This window comes from Pseudorca crassidens, chromosome 3, assembly GCF_039906515.1.
Source record: "Pseudorca crassidens isolate mPseCra1 chromosome 3, mPseCra1.hap1, whole genome shotgun sequence".
Taxonomy (NCBI): Eukaryota; Metazoa; Chordata; class Mammalia; order Artiodactyla; family Delphinidae; genus Pseudorca; species Pseudorca crassidens.
In genome coordinates this window covers 115192822-115215091 of record NC_090298.1, presented here as the reverse complement: position 1 = coordinate 115215091, position 22270 = coordinate 115192822, and the positions used below count along the sequence as shown (strand labels likewise).

The 22270-nt window shown below is 37.5% G+C and overlaps 1 protein-coding gene across 12 annotated transcripts in view; it reads left to right on the top strand.

Moving 5' to 3' along the window:
- The window catches only part of FAM13B (family with sequence similarity 13 member B), an 89310-nt gene that overhangs the window by 34318 nt on the left and 32722 nt on the right, over positions 1 to 22270 (top strand). For 9 of the 12 annotated variants that reach the window (XM_067731841.1, XM_067731840.1, XM_067731837.1 and 6 more), the window contains 3 exons: positions 11049 to 11090; positions 12051 to 12206; positions 13995 to 14127. In XM_067731841.1, coding sequence (XP_067587942.1) covers positions 11049 to 11090; positions 12051 to 12206; positions 13995 to 14127 — 331 coding nt within the window. The remainder of the gene's footprint in view (positions 1 to 11048; positions 11091 to 12050; positions 12207 to 13994; positions 14128 to 22270) is intronic. The other 3 variants (XM_067731842.1, XM_067731839.1, XM_067731831.1) reach the window with 2 other exon arrangements.

The window sequence follows — 22270 nt, the reverse complement described above, 5'->3', positions numbered from 1 at the left end:
TATTTAATTACCAGCAAGGTTAAATATTGTTTCAAACGCATGATTACAATAGTTTCTTCTTTTTGGTCATCTGTCTAGCTTTGTAGAGGATCCTCCTTCCCTCCAACACAATCATTTTTTTTTTTTTAATTTTTAAATTTATTTTTGGCTGCATTGGGTCTTTGTTTTTGGGTCTTCATTGCTGCACACGGCTTTCTCAAGTTGGGCTAGTGGGGGATACTCTTTGTTGTGGTGGCTTCTCTTGTTGCAGAGCTCAGGCTCTAGGCGTGCAGGGCTCAGTAGTTGTGGCTCACAGGCTCTAGAGTGCAGGCTCAGTAGTTGTGGCGCATGGGCTTAGTTGCTCCGTGGCATGTGGGATCTTCCCAGACCAGAGCTCGAACCTGTGTCCCCTGCATTGGCAGGCAGATTCTCAACCACTGTGCCACCAGGGGAGTCCCAAACACAGTCATTTTTAGATGGAATCATTAGAGATTGGTGGTAATCAGGATTCCTTAATTGAAAGTTGTAGAAACAGATCTTGGTTAATGGAAAGAAAAAAGGTAATTTATTAGAAGAATGCTGGATAGGTCCCAGAGTTGAAAGGAAAAGCAGAGAGAAGAACATGGCAGCTTTGGAGAATTTAGTAACAGAGGGTCATGGAAGAATCTCTTCAGCATGTGGCTGTTGCTGTGAGGTTTCCAATTACTTCTTTTCATCTGTCATTCTGCTCAAGACCAGATTCCTGTGGGGTAGCAGAGGAGAAGGTCTGGCCTAAATTGGGTCATGTGCCCATTCCTGACCAGGGTAGAGCTGGGTCATTGTAATTTATGCATGTACCAAGAGCATTGGATGGAGGGAGGAGCTAGTTTGCCATAGAAAAATGGGGCTAATACCAAAAGAAAAGGATAGGGATATGAGGCAACAAAAATAGATGTGTATGTCACAGTGCTCTTCTAGATTTAGTGTTGATATCTGTAAATTTCAGTTAATATTTATACATTAACATTTTATTTTAATTTTGGCTGATTGGTTGCATAAAGGTAAAAAATACATTCTTTGATATCCACCTTTGATGAAAGAAAGGTAGGGGAGACATATCCTAGAATGCACAGGGTCTAGAAAATAGGGAGTGCTTAATAAATTCATTTTAGGGAATTAGTGGATACTGTATTACATGAAACTAGAGATTGAACTTTTGCTAACTTAATGTTTTGTCTCTTTGAGTTTTTCTTTCAGGTTGTTCGCAAACATTTTACGGAATTATTAGGTAGCCTACTTTGTATTTCTGTGGGAAGATATATTAGAAACCTAAGGGAAATAAACATTAAGTGACAGTTTAGCAGTTCTCAAACATTTTGGTCTCAAATGTTATACTCTTACAAATTATTGAGGACTCCGAAGACTTTTGTTATGTTGATTTTATACCTCTGGTTATTTACCACATTATAAATTAAAGCAGCATATTTAAACTGCTGGGAGCGTTCTTTGTTGAGTTGTACTTTGGAAGACGCTTAGTATTTGTAGCTGAAATACAGCTATTTATGATCTAACAGGTTTTTTTGTTGGTAGATTTCTCCTCCTCTATAGTTTTAATTCATCGATTCTCGAACTTTTTGGTTTAATTTGAGGACTACAAAGAACTTTTGTTACTGTGGGTTATAGCTATTGGTGTTTACTCTATTAGGAACCAAAACTGAGAAATTTTTTAAAGTAGTAATGAACTCATTACATGTTAATGTAAAATTTTTTAATCAAAAGTAATTTTTCCAGAATCTCTCAAAAATTTTTAGTGAGAAGTTTTTTAGTGGCATTGTTTTACATTTGTACAAATCTCTTTAATGTCTGGCTTAAAAGATGGTAGCTAGATTCTCACATTTTCTTTTGCATTTAATGTGTTGCCATATGTTATTTTGGTTGAAGTAATGTGAAGACAGTCTAGCATTACACAAGTATGTAGTTGGAAAAAGGTAGAGAATTTTTATAGCCTTTTCAGATAACTGTGGATATTCTTCTTTGACAATACACCAAAACTTGGTAAGTGGTAGTTTCTTAAAGGTTATTTGTAATGTGGAACCTGAAAGCATATCTGAATTTTTCGTACTCTGATCCGTGAGTCTGTTTTGTACTTTGAGAGAATCTTTTAGCCATGCTTAATTTTGTGATATGGTATATTGGTTATTTGGAAAATACTGCCTTACTGAGTTATTCAGAGCTTCCAAATAGTGATATATTCTGTTATATAATATCAAAATGTATATTCTTTAATATCATTATTGATTGTGTCAAAATATCTTTAAGTATTGGGATGCTATTGAGCTTTTATGGTAGAGGATACAGGTTTTCCAGAATTCTAATTTTTGCTTGAAATCCCAAATTTTATCAGTACTGTTAGTCTTGCTCATTTTTGAGAAAATTTCTTCCAGATATTCAAGTTGGAATAACCATAGTCTGTCAGTCAGTCTTTCAAGTAAAAATGGGTATTCCATGGTAAAAGTTCATTTCTCAACTCAAACAAGACAAGCATTGTACTAAGCTGTGCAGCAGAGTTGCTTTGTGTGTACTTCCTATTTGTCACACCAAATATTAAAAAGAAGTATACTCAAGGGCTGAGATAAAATTAATAATATGTATTCTTCATCAAGGATTGGCTCCCTTTTTAAAAAGATCACAACTGGGTAGTGATGAAGAATGCAATGGCCATGGTATAGTTTGATACCACTTGCCTGGACTTATGCTAAGACCCCAAGGAATCTTTTTCTACCATTGATTTTGTATCATCAAATATCAGCACAGTGAAAAAAGCAAGTGTTATGAAAACAGTTTTGATCTTTTGTTTCATGGAACACCCTTTGAGAACCAGTGGTTTAAATATTCATGTATGAGTTGTATTGATTGACTTATTTATACATCTGTTATTTCTGTACGTTGTTTGCCATTAACCATATGTTGTTAAGATTTGAGCTGAGTTGAGTGGAAAAAATGGTGGGATTTAGAGTGTGCGTAGCCTAGGGTGCATAAAAGGCAGAAGTTTTGGTTGCTTCTGAGGCTCAGTCTTATCCATGAAGTTCTTGGAAATCTCAAGCTTGCTTCTAAAGTGCCTTGTATCTGTAGATGAAAAATTATTGCTTTATGTTCACATGTTTATCTAGTATTTGGCCTTATTTACATATACAAATGTTAGGGGAATCTTTACCTTTTAAAAATTTAAAGGGAGATTGAAGAGTTCTGAAAGAGTTCTTTATTTTCCCTCTGCTTTTCAGTCTTTTTCCTAGGCTGTATTGGAAAGGTTTATTTTGGCTTGAGGTTAGTTAATTTTTAATTTATATTGCTTCCAGAACTACAAATAAAAAACCAGCTCACTGACATTATTATAAAGTTCATTTAAAGTTGTGCTTCTAATTTAATGCCTTGCTAAAACTTGGAATTTAGAAAGAATGAAGAATTTGATACTATCTTTTATGTACTGTTGATGCTAGGGCTTCATTTTGGTGAGTTCATTAGCTTATGATGGTTCGATTTTAGGTGTGATGCAGGAAAGGTGTAGTGATTAAGAAAGAGCTCTTAGTTGAGGCAAATTGGTTTGCACTTCATTCTGTGGATACCTTATTGTTGAAGAAATATGCCTTCAGCTGACTATAGGGGTGAGAGAAATGTAGTAGTAACTTTTTCCTTTAAATCTATTAAATAAGCAGTTTGCAGAATATTTCAGTTGACAATCAATTCACCACATTTTCGCTAGCTAGATTCCACTTAAAAGTGCAAAGAGGAGGAAAACGTGCTTTGGTGGGAGTATCAGAAATGTTGGGTGGGAAAAAGTAGAATTTATGCTTTGGGTCATAAGATGATTTTATTAAAGTTAAACATTTTTTGAAGTATCAGAGCATAATAGATATTGACAGGCTCTCTTCCTCCTTCCTATTGCCCTGAAAATTATGCATTTGACATTTTAAAGACTTGTGGTTGTTATAACTTATTGACTAACTTTATAATAGTGAGGCATCTTTCCAGTTTACTCTTGCTCTTGTCATAGGTATAGGGTATTCCCAAGTTGATGGGGAAAGTGAAGAAATGCGTTTTGCTTTTGACTGGAAGGGGATACATGGTTTTGGGTTGTTTTTGTTTGTTTGTTTGTTTGTTTTGTCCGTGCTGCGCGGCATGTGGGATCTTAGTTCCCTGACCAGGGATCAAACCTGCGCCCTTGCCCCTGCGTTGGAAGTGCTGAGTCTTAACCCCTGGACTGCCAGAGAAGTCCCTGTTGTATATATTTATTTTTCGAAACCACAGTTTTTTAAATGGTCGTTTTAGTGGGGCTCTTGCATGAATTATCTGGAAATTATCCTAATTTTAGATTTGAAAAACTAACCATTAATGCTTTTCTGAAAATGGATGATGAGTGAACAATAGTTCTCTACCTATTGTGCAGCTGTTTCAGCAATGTCGTATTTGTCATAATTTATAACTCTTGATATAGTGTGATTAATGAAAACAAACAGACTTTTTTTCTGCTTTACACTGGGTTAGGCTTAAATATTTTTATAGGTGTTCCAGCCAGATTCAAAATTTTGTCCCCCTTTCCCTATCTCCCACCAAGTTGCTTATTTAGTACTTGGGAAAAAATTTGTGGACTGTTGATTGGGTTCCTCCTTGTCAGTAGTGACCTCATGTTGCAGCCTGCTTCCGTTTAGACTGCAGTTCTGATTGCTCAGCAGTTTTTATAAGCCTGTCACCATCCTTTATGATATTTGAAGTCACTTTACCTTATGTTTTTGTTAGGATATGACACAGTGCCTAGAATGGCTTGCAAGGCTCTGTTACACAGGTAAAATGATCCTTATCAGATTTAATTGAAGCAGAGCTACAGTACTTTTATTGAAGTATTATTTGTAATATTAAATATTTGCAATTGGGAGATTAAAATAGTAGTAGTTCCCTATGATAATTGTATTTGAATTATAAAAAAATAGTAATTTGAATAAATGGCTGCAAGATTGATTTTGTGTTCTCAAGAAGATTATGTGATTCTACACAGATTTAGAAATAGAGTTAACAGCAGAAGGGAGAAGAAGGTCAGAATGACTACAGTCTTTAACGTTATACTTGATTGAAGCCTAAAATACATGTGACCCTTGTGATTTATTGTTTGCCCTTTTCGTCTGGTGAAAACAGGATTTCTAAGTGGCCTTTATGGGATCTGTCTATAGTACCTAAGTAATTTGACCTTGAATTTGTCAGCATTTATTTTTTGTGTGACTTTTTTAATCAGAACTCACATTCTTATGATACTTACGTTATTTTGCTTCTGCAGATGCATAACTATATTGATAAATCTTTTTTATAGCTGTAGGTGTATGTTAGCCTTGGTTTGTACATAAGTGCTTTATTCCCCACAGAACTTGGCAAAAGTCTGAAAATAAAGAATAATTAAATTCCTTGAAATCGGAAAACTAAATCAGTCCTTTTTCCTTCAGAAACTCAGAGAACAGTTTTACAGTCAACTTTGTAGCCTCGGTGTGACTCATAAAGTACAAAATCTATTTATTTGATTTGTTTACTATAGCTTTTTGGGGTAGGGAATCTTTACTTTCATACTAATAATCTAGCTTGCTGATGACTACTTTTATATATTTTAAATTTAATTCCCATAGCACTTAAAAGGGATAGGAAACTGAAAGATCAAGTCCTCTGCCTACCCATCGAATTTTTTTTTTAATATTTGTTTATTTATTTATTTTGGCTGCACCGGGTCTTAGTTGCAGCACATAGGATCTTCGTTGCAGCATGTGACATCTAGTTCCCCAACCAGGATTTGAACCCAGGCCCCCTGTGTTGGGAGCGCGGAGTATTACCCACTGGACCACCAGGGAAGTCTCTACCTATTGAATTTAAGACCATTAGAACTTTTGTTCTGTTTGGCTCCTATAGATAACTGGAAAATATTATTTTTATTTTTTTAATACTTATTTATCTTATTTATTTATTTTCTTTATTTTTTTGGCTGCGTTGGGTCTTAGTTGCAGTACACAGGATCTTCGTTGAGGCATGCAGGATCTTTCATTGTAGCACATGGTCTCTTTGTTGCAGCACTCGGACTTCTCTCTGGTTGTGGCACGGGAGCTCCAGAGAGTGTGGGCCCTGTATTTTGCGGCACACAGGCTCTCTCATTGAGGCGCTCGAGCTCAGTAGTTGTGACGCGCGGGCTTAGTTGTCCTGTGACATGTGGGATCTTAGTTTCCTGACCAGGGATAGAACCCGCGTCCCCTGCATTGGAAGGCAGATTGTTTACCACTGGACCACCAGGGAAGTCCCTGGAAAATATTATTAAAGTTTAATCTTTTGGGAGCCTAGGTATAGATCTCGGCCAGTGTTTCTTAAGTTTATTAGTATGGATAAGAATCATCACTGGTGCTTATTAAAAATGTAAACTCTTGGGTCCTACCTCAGAGGTTTGGGGAGGGACCAAGGAATCTACTTTCTTAAAGTTTTTTTTTTTTTTTTTTTTAACTGGGAAAGAAATTATACATACAGAAACGGGCATAAAACAAATGTATATCAAAACAGGTTAGTAAAAAGCAAATATCCAAATATCCCAAATCTAGAACTAAGCACTGAAAACACCCTGGTAGCTCTCACAATCCTGATCTCCCTCTCCACTAAAGGTAACAACTATGCTGACTTTTATGGCAATCACTTTCTTATATATTTCTGAGCTTTATGAAAATTAAACTTGCTATATGTATTTTTTGATCCAGTTTCTTTCAATAAACATGGTATGAGAATTTTATCCATGTGGTCACATGTTACTGTGGTTTGTTCATTTCACTGCTGTAAAGTATTCCATTATATGATTGTACCACAATGATCCAATTTACTGTTGCTGGAAAATTGGATTATTTTTATTTTTGACTATTGTGAGTAACATTGCTGTGTACATTGTTGTACACATCTTCTGGTGCACACATGCATGCACATTTACTGTCTTTCAACTTAAGTAACTATTGCTAAATTGTTTTCCATAGTGCTTTCTCCAGTTCTCATTCTGACAGTGTGTGAGCCTTCCCATTGCTACACATTCTTGAGTACTTCATTGTCATTTTAATAAGGTCCATCCCTTTTTCATATGTGTATGGACCAATTTCTTCTTTTGTGAGATGCCTGTTCAAGTCTGTTTCCTATTTTTTGTTGGGTTATCTTTTTCTTATTGAAAATGAAGCCCTTTTTTAGGAGCCCTTTAAAAATATATGTTGTAATTGTATTTTCCTCATTGTGTGTTATGCCTTTTCCTTCTCGTATTGTGTCTTCTGATGAATAATTCCCAATTTTAATCAAGCTTATCATTCTTTTCACTTTGTGATTAATGCTTTTTGTGTCCTGTTTAAGAAATCTTTTCCTAAATACACACCCCTGTATTATCTTCTGAAACTTGTTTCATTTCACCTTCCTTGTTTAGGTCTGTAATCTACCTGGAATTGATTTTTGTCTGTAGTGTATGACAGAGGTTGCCAAGTTACCTTTTTCAGTATGGATACCAAATTGTTGCAGTACTCATTTTTGAAAAGACTGTTCTTTCCCTGCTTTCCATAGTAGCATCTTTGTTCTAAATCAAGCATGGGTCTGTTTCTGTTTTGTATGTCTATTCTTGTGCCAGTACCATACTATCTTATTTACTTTGGTTTTATGGTATTTGAGGTCTAGAGTAGGGTCCGGATCTCCAATAAAATAACACTGTTACTTCAGGAGAGTCTGATACAGGTGGCCCTAATTCATCTCTCCCCTCCTCCCCTTTTCCCCTTTCATAACCATAAGTTTGTCTTCTGTGTCTGTGAGTCTGTTTCTGTTTTGTAAATAAGTTCACTTGTGTTATTTTTTTAGATTCCACATATGTGATATCATAACAGTATTTGTCTTTCTCTGTATGACTTATTTCACTTAGCATAATGCCCTCCAAGTCCATCCATGCTGTTGCAAATGGAAAATTTTGTTATTTTTTATGGTTGAGTAGTATTCCATTTGTGTGTGTGTGTGTGTGTGTGTGTGTGTGTGTATGTATATAAACACATACACCACATCTTCTTTATCCATTCATCTGTTCGTGGACCCTTAGGTTGCTTCCATATCTTGGCAATTCTAAATAATGCTGTTATGAACATTGGAGTTAATGTATCTTTTCGAATTAGTGGGGTTTTTTTTGGATATATACCCAGGAGTGGAATTGCTGGTAGTTCTATTTTGAGTGTATTTGGAAACCTCCATACTGTTTTCCATAGTGACTGCACCAATTTACATTCCCACCAACGGAGTACAAGGTTTCCCTTTTCTCCACATCCTCACCAACATTTGTTATTTGTATTCTTTTTGATCATGGCCATTCTGACAGATATGAGGTTTCTCGTGGTTTTGATTTGCATTTCCCTGATGATTAGTGATGTTGAGTGATTATTTTTCTTTTGTTTGTTTATTTGATTCTTTGTAAAGTGTCTTGTGTCCATGTATCCACTAGCATTTTATTGATAATCTAATCTAATAAAAAAGGGTGAGAAAATCCCTCTGGGAGAATGAGTAGATGGCTAACAATGGCAAATTTGAAAAAGAACAGAGAGATGATGTAAACCCTATGAAAAGTTAAAACATGATAGAAGGCTTTAGTAACAGACTGATGGACTATGTAGTTGAGAATTGGAACTTTTTGAGAATTTGTTGTAAGATACAGTAAAAGCTCACCAGAAATCACAAATTAAATGGTGACAAGAATGTGATGTTAGATATATATTTTTTCTTCACACCATTCAACATACTGCACTGTCAGTGGATAACAGTATTAAAAGTAAAATGAATGTTTCTAAATAGGTAACAAATTATCTAAACTTAGAGACTGCTAAGTTACTAAGGAAAATATACCAGATTTAACTTTTATAATGAAATAGCAACCTATAACCAAAATTAAAAATATAATCAACAAATCATCGTAGCAAAATATCAGAAAAAGATCTAATATCCTAGTTGACATTTAAACACCCTTTGGGGAAAGCCTCATTTATCATTTTTGGTATTTTGTTTTTTTCTGCAAAAGTCACTAAATATTTAACTTTCAGCTCATCTGAAACTGCTAGAAATAGACTGATGGCTACACTGTTTTTTGTGCACATATATGTGATTTTTCTCCCCAGCTTTTCCTGATTTCAGAAATGAAAATGATTAAAGGATTTCATTTAAATATGAAAAAAAATTTAAGTACTTTCCTTGAGGGTATCATCATGAAAGCATTTAGCTAAGAGTAATTCATTCATGAAAACTAGTATAATATTGGCAGTTAAAAAAAATTTTTTTTAAAGCTAGAGAAGTTATGTGTGCCAAACCAGGATGGCTTACTGTTGTCTGATAAAGCAGTGGTGCAATTTGCTACCGATGTGTTTGCTTAAGGGAGACCTGAAGATTGTTGGATGAATAGTAAATGGTGTTCACTTGGTTTCCTACAGACAATCCTGAGACTATTAACCTGATAGACCTTCTTCCTCATGTTGGTTAGAGTATGTGTTGGCACATTTTACAGAGGATCTTCATAAAACTAAATTTACTTTTTAAAAATGATTCTTCTTATGAAGAATCATTTGCATAGAGAAAAGTTCACAAATCATAAGGCCATTGAATTATCAAAAAATGAACTCAACTTGTATAACCCCCACCTGGGTCCCTGCTCCTGTCCCTTCTCAAATGCTACCAATCTCTCTGTTCCCCAAAAGTAGCCACTATCTGACTTTGATTATTGTAGATTAGTTTTTTTCTCTTACTGATTTTTTTCCTTTGAAAATCATACTGAGATGTATTTTTCACACAATAAAATGTATTCATTTTATGAATGATGAACACCTGTACATATATATCTGTTAACAACCATGGCAGTCAAGATAGAGACTGTTTCCATCACTTCATGTGCTTCTTTACAGTAATTCACCCCCTGACCCCCGCAGTTTCTGGTCCCAGGCAATTACTGATCTGCATTCTGTCACTATATAGATGAATGTTGCCTGTTTTAGAATTTCTTATAAATGGAATCTCATAGAATAGGTACTCTGTGTCTGGCTTCTTTTGCTTGTGTAATTTTTTTTGAGATTCATGTTATTGTATGTATCAGTTGTTCAAGACTTTTATAGAAAAATGCTAAGTATATTCCATGGGATATCCATAGGGATATTCCACACTTTGTTTATCCATTCACCTGTTGGGGTTGATTGCCGTTTTTGGCTATTATGAATAAAGCTGCTATGCTTGTGGAAGTCTTCCTATGGACTTAAACTTTCATTTCTCTTGTGTAAATACCCAGGAGTACAATTGCTGTGTCACTTGGTAGGTTTTATAAGAAAACTTTCAAAGTGGTTGGAACATTTACATTCCCACCAGCATTATGTGAATGTTCTATTTGCTTCACATCCTCACCAACACTTTAATTTTAAATATTTTAGTATACATTTTGTGGGTTTTGAGTTGTACTTTCGATAACTGTGGTAAAAACGAGTCTATTTGTCTGTTTTTATAAGTATCAGTAGATATTGTGGTACAAAATTTGCTAGGGAAAGTCTGTTACCAGCGCAATGAATGATGTGGCCTGAATTTTAGTTTCTATTTTGCCTTTTATTTTTGTAGCCTGAGAATATCCTCTGAGTAGGAGCATGTGCTATTACTTCTGGCAAGGAGTACAGGGCCAACATTGAGGCCTCCATACTATCCTAGATGGGTACTTTTGTTTGGCCCAGTAGTCAGTTTTTTTCCCTTCAGGCTTGGAATAGGTCACTGTTCCTTCCAGGTAAGCGCCAGATGAAGTAGTTGCGGCCCCCCCCTCCCCTCCACACACACACACACACACACACACACACACACACACACACACACACACAGAGTATGTATTTTAAGGGTCTTCTTATGTGAAAAATAATTTCTTTAGAAAATTAGAATAATAAACTTAGTGCATGTTCTCCTGGGTGTATCAAGGGTAGTGTAAATGTGGCAGTTTTCACCACATTTTATAGTCATTTAGTATTGAAAATTTTATAGCTGATTTATTTCTTTGATTACAGTGCCCATATATCTCCTATCAGCATCTTACCAGCCTCTGTGGAGTAAGTAGTATACTTACAGAAGACAATTTAAAAATTAAAAAAAAATATTACTAAACTGTAGAAATTAAAATCATGTATTTATTTTACTTACTTTAGAGGAAGGATTGTACATAAGGCAGTGAAACCAGTATTTTATGTACTTCAGTCAGAACAAATGAAGAAGGAATGAATTACACTCACATACAGAATAAAGATGAACTTTTTTTCACTTGATTTTTTTTTTTTTTTTTTTTTGCGGTACGCGGGCCTCTCACTGTTGTGGCCTCTCCCGTTGCGGAGCACAGGCTCCAGACGCGCAGGCTCAGCGGCCATGGCTCATGGGCCCAGCCGCTCCGCGGCATGTGGGATCTTCCCGGACCGGGGCACGAACCCGTGTGCCCTGCATCGGCAGGCGGACTTTCAACCACTGCGCCACCAGGGAAGCCCCTCAGTTGATTTTTTTTGATCTTCTGAAATGATTGAAAATGTCAAAAGAGCTTTTTTATGAAGTTTTTTTTTTAATGGCTGCTTTATTTATGTATGTATGTATGCATGCATGCATGCATGCCGTGGCACACAACATGTGGGATCCTAGTTCCCTGACCAGGGATCGAACCCGTGCTCCTTGCAGTGGAAGCGCGGAGTCCTAATCACTGGACCGCCAGGGAATTCCCTGAAGTCTTTTTAAATGGCTTTATATGTATTGAGGTGAGGAGTGAATTACTGGGCCAAGTGATCATTCATGCCTCAGTAGTAATAGTGACATTATGATTGATTTGTATATCTTATTTGGGCAAATTTCATTTAAAAATTTAAGCCAATATTATGTTTTCCTATTTCTTTTTCCCCTCTAGCCTGTTCATTTATATACCATTATACATTTTTTTTTTAAACTGGTTGTACATTTTAAAGTTTGTGTTTATGTGACCAAATAACTAGTTAGGGTGACTGCTTCTCACTAAAATGTGTTCTGTTTTATAGCATTTTAGAAAGAACAATTAGAGCAGCTGTGGAACAGCACCTTTTTGATCTGCAGAGCAGCATAGATCATGATCTTAAGAATTTACAACAGCAAAGTCTGGTGTGTAATAATGAAGCAGGAAGTGTTAATTGTGATGGGGAAGGATCTAATAACCAGTAAGAAACTTTTAAAACATTTTACTGTTATTTATTGAGTTATAAAATTGTTTTTTCTTTTAAAAAACTGTATTTTTTCTTAAATGATGGGGTGTCATCTTACTTGAGCATTTCTGAAAGTCAGTGTGAAAAGTGACTTTGTATATACTTGCATATAAATTGTGTATACTTCTTAACATTGAAAATCTCATAAGTCTTCCATTAAGGTAGTAGGCATTAAGTCCAACACAGCCTGTGAACACCAGATGAAGTAGCAAGCTTACTTTTAGGATCCATGTTATATGAAAAATAACTTTTAAAAAAGTAGAACTGTAGTCTGTTCTCCAAATGGTCACACCATGACATGCAGTTATCTAGACAGATAGGTACAGGGACAGCAGATTGACATCACTCCTAGTGCACATGGTCATTGAGTGAAATGGTAGATGGAATCATCCTTTGCTATTTAACTTATCACCTGCCTCCAGCCTTTGCCCTCCCTACATGCCTTTGTTTTAGGTTAGCTGTTAATAATTGAATTTGTGTAAGTTAAAAGTACTCTATGTACTGTGTGATGTGTGATGTTACTCCACTTTTCATCTGACTTGTTACCTTTAATCCACTTTTCATCTGACTTGTTACCTTTAAATGACAAAAAGCTTCATCTCCTTTCCTGTTACCTCAGCCCTGCACTTTAGGATATATAGGTTCCTTTCTCTGAGACCACAGTGCAATGATTTCATAGTTTGCGTTGATCAGTTTTTGTTCTGGGGACAGATCTACAGAGCAGCATCGATCATGATCTTAAGAAAGATGTACCCAAATTTGGAGAATTCATAGGAAGGCAAAAAAAATTGATGACTGGGTAGAATTCTGTTTTTGTTGTTAAGAATTCGATTTTTAAAAGGCCAAATGTGTCAAGTATACTAGACTAGCTATCAAATAGTATGAAATAAAACTGAAAAATTAATGGATATAAAAACAAATGCTTGGAATATGTTTATGGAATACCGTATTGTACAACTGCAGGTGTGCCATGTAGTCTGCATAGATGGCATCACCAGCCTGTGCAGCTCGATATGATGGGCCCGATTTATGTGCTTTGAAGGCATGATTTGAACTATACAAGTGGATCTAGGGAGTATTTGAGTTGAATGTGAAGGAAAGAAGCAGTATCTAAAAGTAGGAAATAGTAGGAAAATGTTTCAAAGGATATAATATAAGCAGATTCCTTGGAGTTTGCCCTTAAGTTAGCTAGAGATCCTGAAAACCTATGCCCATACTCAGACAGTATTATGGAAATAACTCATATTCTCATTAATAGTGGTATCATCTTTGTAAACAAAAACCTGCAGTGTTGTGCATATTCTAAATTATATAAGATGAAAAAATATGCAGTAGGAAGCTATTCCTGTTGTACTTGATAAGGTGTTGGACACTCTGGTACCTAGTGCTAGACTTTTCTTAAATCAGTAAACAGGTCATTATTATGATTTAGAGTATGCATTTATAAGGGAAATCATTATTTTGGCACATAAATTATTTTTAAAACCATTTATTTGCTTTTGAAAATATTCAAAGTGGATAGCAAACCAGGTAGGTTCCTCACAGCATCCCATGGAGAGACAAAAATAAACTTTGTACACTTAATAATCTAACTTGGCAAGATAAAGAAACTGTGGTTCTTTATGAAAAAGACAAATTTTCTTTGACAAGGAAAAGTTTCAGATTGTTACTTTTATTTATTTATTTTAAAGCATTACGTATTCAACATGTGGCCTGATCTGACTTTTTAATCTTCATTACTAGGGTTGATATTGCTGATGGTATTATTAATGCCAGTGAATGTAACAGAGACTGTTCAGAACCTGTGGCTAGCACTAATTTAGACAATGAAGTTATGCAGCAAGATTTTGTATTTGAGGATGAAGAAAATAACCAGGTAAGAAATGCTAAGACTTAAAAAAATCTCTGTGTTAGGTGTACTAGATTACAATTCTGATTGCTTCATGTGTTCCTTTGATACCAGAAGCCATAGTTCAATATCTTTGCTGTTACACATGTTTGCCTTGATTATAAGTCCCAGGAACATACATACTCTCAGTAGAGGTCAGGAACCATCATTGAGTAGAGAAGTAAATATAAAACACCTTATTTTAAAATACTTTTCTGGAAGGAAACAAATTACCTTGTCAGCTAAGGTGTTTGGTGGTATTATGGACGAATTTTGTTCTTTTTATTAATTTTTTTTTTACATCTTTATTGGAGTATAATTGCTTTACAATGGTGTGTTAGTTTCTGCTTTATAACAAAGTGAATCAGTTATACATATACATATGTTCCCATATCTCTTCGCTCTTGCGTCTCCCTCCCTCCCATCCTCCCTATCCCACCCCTCTAGGTGGTTACAAAGCACTGAGCTGATCTCCCTATGCTATGCGGCTGCTTCCCACTAGCTATCTGTTTTACGTTTGGTAGTGTATATATGTCCATGCCACTCTCTCGCTTTGTCACAGCTTACCCTTCCCCCTCCCCATATCCTCAAGTCCATTCTCTAGTACGTCGGTGTCTTTATTCCTGTCTTACCCCTAGGTTCTTCATGACATTTTTTTCCCCTTAAATTCCATATATATGTGTTAGCATACGGTATTTGTCTTTCTCTTTCTGACTTACTTCACTCTGTATGACAGACTCTAGGTCCACCCACCTCATTACAAATAGCTCAATTTCGTTTCTTTTTATGGCTGAGTAATATTCCATTGTATATATGTGCCACATCTTCTTTATCCATTCAGCCGAAGATGGACACTTAGGTTGTTTCCATCTCCTGTAGGTTGTTTCCATCTCCTGGCTATTGTAAATAGAGCTGCAATGAACATTTTAGTACATGAATATTTTTGAACTATGGTTTTCTCAGGGTATATGCCCAGTAGTGGGATTGCTGGGTCATATGGTAGTTCTATTTGTAGTTTTTTACAGAACCTCCATACTGTTCTCCATAGTGGCTGTACCAATTCACATTCCCACCAGCAGTGCTAGAGTGTTCCCTTTTCTCCACACCCTCTCCAGCATTTATTGTTTCTAGATTTTTTGATGATGGCCATTCTGACTGGTGTGAGGTGATATCTCATTGTAGTTTTGATTTGCATTTCTCTAATGATTAATGATGTTGAGCATTCTTTCATGTGTTTGTTGGCAGTCTGTATAACTTCTTTGGAGAAATGTCTATTTAGGTCTTCTGCCCATTTTTGGATTGGGTTGTTTGTTTTTTTGTTATTGAGCTGCATGAGCTGCTTGTAAATTTTGGAGATTAATCCTTTGTCAGTAACTTCATTTGCAAATATTTTCTCCCATTCTGAGGGTTGTCTTTTGGTCTTGTTTATGGTTTCCCTGCTGTGCAAAAGCTTTGAAGTTTCATTAGGTCCCATTTGTTTGTTTTTGGTTTTATTTCCATTTCTCTAGGAGGTGGGTCAAAAAGGATCATGCTGTGATTTATGTCATAGAGTGTTCTGCCTATGTTTTCCTCTAAGAGTTTGATAGTTTCTGGCCTTACGTTTAGGTCTTTAATCCATTTTGAGCTTATTTTTGTATATGGTGTTAAGGAGTGATCTAATCTCATATTTTTACATGTACCTGTCCAGTTTTCCCAGCACCACTTTTTGAAGAGGCTGTCCTTTCTCCACTGTACATTCCTGCCTCCTTTATCAAATATAAGGTGACCATATGTGCGTGGGTTTATCTCTGGGCTTTCTATCCTGTTCCATTGATCTGTATTTCTTTTTTTGTGCCAGTACCATACTGTCTTGATTACTGTAGCTTTGTAGTATAGTCTGAAGTCAGGTAGCCTGATTCCTCCAGCTCCGTTTTTCGTTCTCAAGATTGCTTTGGCTATTCAGGGTCTTTTGTGTTTCCATACAAATTGTGAAATTTTTTGTTCTACTTCTGTGAAAAATGCCAGTGGTAGTTTGATATGGATTGCATTGAATCTGTAGATTGCTTTGGGTAGTAGAGTCATTTTCACAACGTTGATTCTTCCAATCCAAGAGCATGGTATATCTCTCTATCTATTTGTATCATCTTTAATTTCTTTCATCAGTGTCTTATAATTTTCTGCATACAGGTCTTTTGTCTCCTTAGGTAGGTTTATTCCTAGATATTTTATTCTTTTTGTTAAAGTAGTAAATGGGATTGTTTTCTTGATTTTACTTTCAGATTTTTCATCATTAGTGTGTAAGAATGCCAGAGATTTCTGTGCATTAATTTTGTATCCTGCTACTTTACCAAATTCATTGATTAGCTCTAGTAGTTTTCTGGTAGCATCTTTAGGATTCTCTCTGCATAGTATCATGTCATCTACAAACAGTGACAGCTTTACTTCTTCTTTTCCGATTTGGATTCCTTTTATTTCCTTTTCTTCTCTGATTGCTGTGGCTAAAACTTCCAAAACTATGTTGAATAAGAGTGGTGAGAATGGGCAGCCTTGTCTTGTTCCTGATCTTAGTGGAAATGCTTTCAGTTTTTCACCATTGAGGACAATGTTGGCTGTGGGTTTGTCATATATGGCCTTTATTATGTTGAGGAAAGTTCCCTCTATGCCTACTTTCTGGAGGGTTTTTATCATAAATGGGTGTTGAATTTTGTCAAAAGCTTTCTCTGCATCTATTGAGATGACCATATGGTTTTTCTCCTTCGATTTGTTAATATGGTGTATCACATTGATTGATTTGTGTATATTGAAGAATCCTTGCATTACTGGAATAAACCCCACTTGATCATGGTGTATGATCCTTTTAATGTGCTGTTAGATTCTGTTGGCTAGTATTTTGTTGAGGAGTTTTGCATCTATGTTCATCAGTGATATTGGCTTGTAGTTTTCCTTCTTTGTGACATCCTTGTCTGGTTTTCATATCAGGGTGATGGTGGCCTCGTAGAATGAGTTTGGGAATGTTTCTCCCTCTGCTATACTTTGGAAGAGTTTGAGAAGGGTAGGTGTTAGCTCTTCTCTATGTGTTTGATAGAATTCGCCTGTGAAGCCATCTGATCCTGGGCTTTTGTTTGTTGGAAGATTTTTTAATCACAGTTTCAATTTCACTGCTTGTGATTGGTCTGTTCATATTTTCTACTTCTTCCTGATTCAGTCTTGGCAGGTTGTGCATTTCTAAGAATTTGTCCATTTCTTCCAGGTTGTCCATTTTATTGGCATAGAGCTGCTTGTAGTAATCTCTCATGATCTTTTGTATTTCTGCAGTGTCAGTTGTTACTTCTCCTTTTTCATTTCTAATTCTATTGATTTGAGTCTTCTCCCTTTTTTTCTTGATGAGTCTGGCTAGTGGTTTATCTATTTTGTTTATCTTCTCAAAGAACCAGCTTTTAGTTTTATTGATCTTTGCTATCGTTTCCTTTATTTCTTTTTCATATATTTCTGATCTGATTTTTATGATTTCTTTCCTTCTGCTAACTTTGGGATTTTTTTGTTCTTCTTTCTCTAATTGCTTTAGGTGCAAGTTTAGGTTGTTTATTCGAGATGTTTCCTGTTTCTTAAGGTGGGCTTGTATTGCTATAAACTTCCCTCTTAGAACTGCTTTTGCTGCATCCCATAGGTTTTGGGTCATCGTGTCTCCATTGTCATTTGTTTCTAGATATTTTTTTATTTCCCCTTTGATTTCTTCAGTGATCACTTCGTTATTAAGTAGTGTATTGTTTAGCCTCCATGTGTTTGTATTTTTTACAGATCTTCTCCTGTAATTGATATCTAGTCTCATAGCGTTGTGGTCGGAAAAGATACTTGATACAATTTCAGTTTTGTTAAATTTACCAAGGCTTGATTTGTGACCCAAGATATGATCTATCCTGGAGAATGTTCCATGAGAACTTGAGAAAAATGTGTATTCTGTTATTTTTGGATGGAATGTCCTATAAATATCAATTAAGTCCGTCTTGTTTAATGTATCATTTAAAGCTTTTGTTTCCTTATTTATTTTCATTTTGGATGATCTGTCCATTGGTGAAAATGGGGTGTTAAAGTCCCCTACTATGAATGTGTTACTGTCGATTTCCCCTTTTATGGCTGTTAGTATTTGCCTTATGTACTGAGGTGCTCCTATGTTGGGTGCATAAATATTTACAATTGTTATATCTTCTTCTTGGATTGATCCCTTGATCATTACGTAGTGTCCTTCTTTGTCTCTTCTAATAGTCTTTATTTTAAAGTCTATTTTGTCTGATATGAGAATTGCTACTCCAGCTTTCTTTTGGTTTCCATTTGCATGGAATATCTCTTTCCATCCCCTCACTTTCAGTCTGTATGTGTCTCTAGGTCTGAAGTGGGTCTCTTCTAGACAGCATATATATATGGGTCTTGTTTTTGTATCCATTCAGCCATTCTGTGTCTTTTGGTGGGAGCATTTAATCCATTTACATTTAAGGTAATTATCGATATGTATGTTCCTATTCCCATTTTCTTCATTGTTTTGGGTCTGTTATTGTAGGTCTTTTCCTTCTCTTGTGTTTCTTGCCTAGAGAAGATCCTTTAGCATTTGTTGTGAAGCTGGTTTGGTGGTGCTGAACTCTCTCAGCTTTTGCCTGTCTGTAAAGATTTTAATTTCTCCATCAAATATGAATGAGATCCTTGCTGGGTAGAGTAATCTTGGTTGTAGGTTTTTCTCTTTCATCACTTTAAATATGTCCTGCCAGTCCCTTCTGGCTTGCAGAGTTTCTGTTGAAAGATCAGCTGTTAACCTTATGGGGATTCCCTTGTGTGTTATTTGTTGTTTTTCCCTTGCTGCTTTTAATATGTTTTCTTTGTATTTAATTTTTGACAGTTTGATTAATATGTGTCTTGGCGTGTTTCTCCTTGGATTTATCCTGTATGGGACTCTCTGTGCTTCCTGGACTTGATTAACTATTTTCTTTCCAATATTAGGGATGTTTTCAACTATAATCTCTTCAAATATTTTCTCAGTCCCTTTCTTTTTCTCTTCTTCTTCTGGAACCCCTATAATTCGAATGTTGGTGCGTTTAATGTTGTCCCAGAGGTCTCTGAGACTGTCCTCAGTTCTTTTCATTCTTTTTTCTTTATTCTTCTCTGCAGTAGTTATTTCCACTATTTTATCTTCCAGGTCACTTATCCGTTCTTCTGCCTCAGTTATTCTGCTATTGATCCCTTCTAGAGTATTTTTAATTTCCTTTATTGTGTTGTTCATCGTTGCTTGTTTCCTCTTTAGTTCTTCTAGGTCCTTGTTAAATGTTTCTTGCATTTTCTCTATTCTATTTCCAAGATTTTGGATCATGTTTACTATCATTATTCTGAATTCTTTTTCAGGTAGATTGCCTATTTCCTCTTCATTTGTTAGGTCTGGTGGGTTTTTATCTTGCTCCTTCATCTGCTGTGTGTTTTTCTGTCTTTTCATTTTGCTTATCTTACTGTGTTTGGGGTTTCCTTTTTGCAGGCTGCAGGTTCGTAGTTCCCGTTGTTTTTGGTGTCTGTCCCTAGTGGCTAAAGTTGGTTCAGTGGGTTGTGTAGGCTTCCTGGTGGAGGGGACTAGTGCCTATGTTCTGGTGGATCAGGCTTGATCTTGTCTTTCTGGTGGGCAGGTCCACGTCTGGTGGTGTGTTTTGGGGTGTCTGTGGACTTATTATGATTTTAGGCAGCCTCTCTGCTAATGGGTGGGGTTGTGTTCCTGTCTTGCTAGTTGTTTGAAATAGGGTGTCCAGCACTGTAGCTTGCTGGTCGTTGAGTGAAGCTGGGGGCTGGTGTTGAGATGGAGATCTCTGGGAGATTTTTGCCGTTGATATTACGTGGAGCTGGGAGGTCTCTTGTGGACCAGTGTCCTGAAGTTGGCTCTCCCACATCAGAGGCACAGCACTGACTCCTGGCTGCAGCACCAAGAGTCTTTCATCCACATGGCTCAGAATAAAAGGGAGAAAAAGTAGAAAGAAAGAAAGAGAGAGAGAAAGAGAAAGAGAGGAAGGGAGGGAGGGAGGGGGGAGGGAGGGAGGAAGGAAGGAAGAGGATAAAAGAAAAGAAAATAAAGTAAGGTAAAATAAAATAAAGTTATTAAAATAAAAAAATAATTATTAAAAAAATTTTTTTTTAAAAAGTAAAAACAGACAAAAAAACGGATGGATAGAACCCTAGGACAAATGGTGAAAGCAAAGCTATACAGACAAAATCTCACACAGAAGCATACACATACACACTCACAAAAAGAGGAAAAGGGGAAAAAATAATAAATCTTGCTCTCAAAGTCCACCTCCTCAATTTGGGATGATTCCTTGTCTATTCAGGTATTCCACAGATGCAGGGTACATCAAGTTGATTGTGGAGATTTAATCCGCTCCTCCTTAGGCTGCTGGGAGAGATTTCCCTTTCTCTTCTTTGTTCGCACAGCTCCTGGGGTTCAGCTTTGGATTTGGCCCCGCCTCTGCGTGTAGGTCGACTGAGGGTGTCTGTTCTTCGCTCAGACAGGACGGGGTTAAAGGAGCTGCTGATTCGGGGGCTCCGGCTCACTCAGGCCGGGAGGAGGGAGGGGTACGGAGTGCGGGGGTGCGGATCCTACGGCGGCAGAGGCCAGCGTGACATTGCACCAGTCTGAGGCGCACCGTGCGTTCTCCCGGGGAAGTTGTCCCTGGATCCCGGGACCCTGGCAGTGGCGGGCTGCACAGTCTCCCCAGAAGGGAGGTGTGGATAGTGACTTATGCTTGCACACAGGATTCTTGGTGGTGGCAGCAGCAGCCTTAGCGTCTCATGACCATCTCTGGGGTCCGCGCTGTTAGCTGCGGCTCTCACCCGTCTCTGGAGCTCCTTTAAGCAGTGCTCTTAATCCACTCTCCTCGCGCACCAGGAAACGAAAAGGGAAGAAAAAGTCTCTTGCCTCTTCGGCAGGTCCAGGCTTTTTCCCCCGGACTCCCTCCCGGCTAGCCGTGGTGCACTAACCTCCTGCAGGCTGTGTTCACGCCGCCAACCCCAGTCCTCTCCCTGCGCTCCGACTGAAGCCCGAGCCTCAGCTCCCAGCCCTGCCCGTCCCGGCGGGTGAGCAGGCAAGCCTCTCGGGTTGGTGAGTGCTGATCGGCACCGATCCTCTGTGCGGGAATCTCTCCGCTTTGCCCTCTGCATCCCTGTTGCTGCGCTCTCCTCCGCGGCTCCAAAGCTTCCCCCCTCCGCCACCCACAGTCTCCACCCACGAAAGGGCTTCTAGTGTGTGGAAACCTTTCCTCCTTCACGGCTCCCTCCCACTGGTGCAGGTCCTGTCCCTATTCTTTTGTCTCTGTTTTTTCTTTTGCCCTACCCAGGTACATGGGGAGCTTCTTGACTTTTGGGAGGTCTGAGGTCTTCTGCCAGCGTTTAGTAGGTGTTCTGTAGGAGTTGTTCCACGTGTAGATGTATTTCTGATGTATCTGCAGGGAGGAAGGTGATCTCCGCGTCTTACCCTTCCGCCATCTTCCCCTAGATCCTGTTCTTTTTTTTTTGCGGTACGCGGGCCTCTCACTGCTGTGGCCTCTCCCGTTGCGGAGCACAGGCTCCAGACACGCAGGCTCAGCGGCCATGGCTCACGGGCCCAGCTGCTCCGCGGCATGTGGGATCTTCTCAGACCGGGGCACGAACCCGTGTCCCCTGCATCGGCAGGCGGACTCTCAACCACTGCGCCACCAGGGAAGCCCTAGATCCTGTTCTTTTTAAAAGCCCTGTATGTCCCAGATTTTTTCCTGAAGAACATGAGATCTTTTCATAATTATGGAAAACCCATGAACATCATTTAAAAAGTAAATTTTCACTGTCACAATTTTTAGTAGTAACGTTGTTTTTAAAATAATTTCAATAAATGTACAAAACAACCTTTTTCTAAGACATGTTTCAAAGTTTAGTTTTGTTAACACTTTTTATTCTTATTTTTAAAAAGTATTTATTTATTTGGCTATGCCAGGTCTTAATTGTGGCACACGGGATTTCATTGTGGCATGCGGGATCTTTAGTTGCAGCTTGTGAGCTCTTAGTTGTGGCATGTGGGATCTAGTTCCCTGACCAGGGATCGAACTCGGGCTCCTTGCGTTGGGAGCATGGAGTCTTAGCCATTGGACCACCAGGG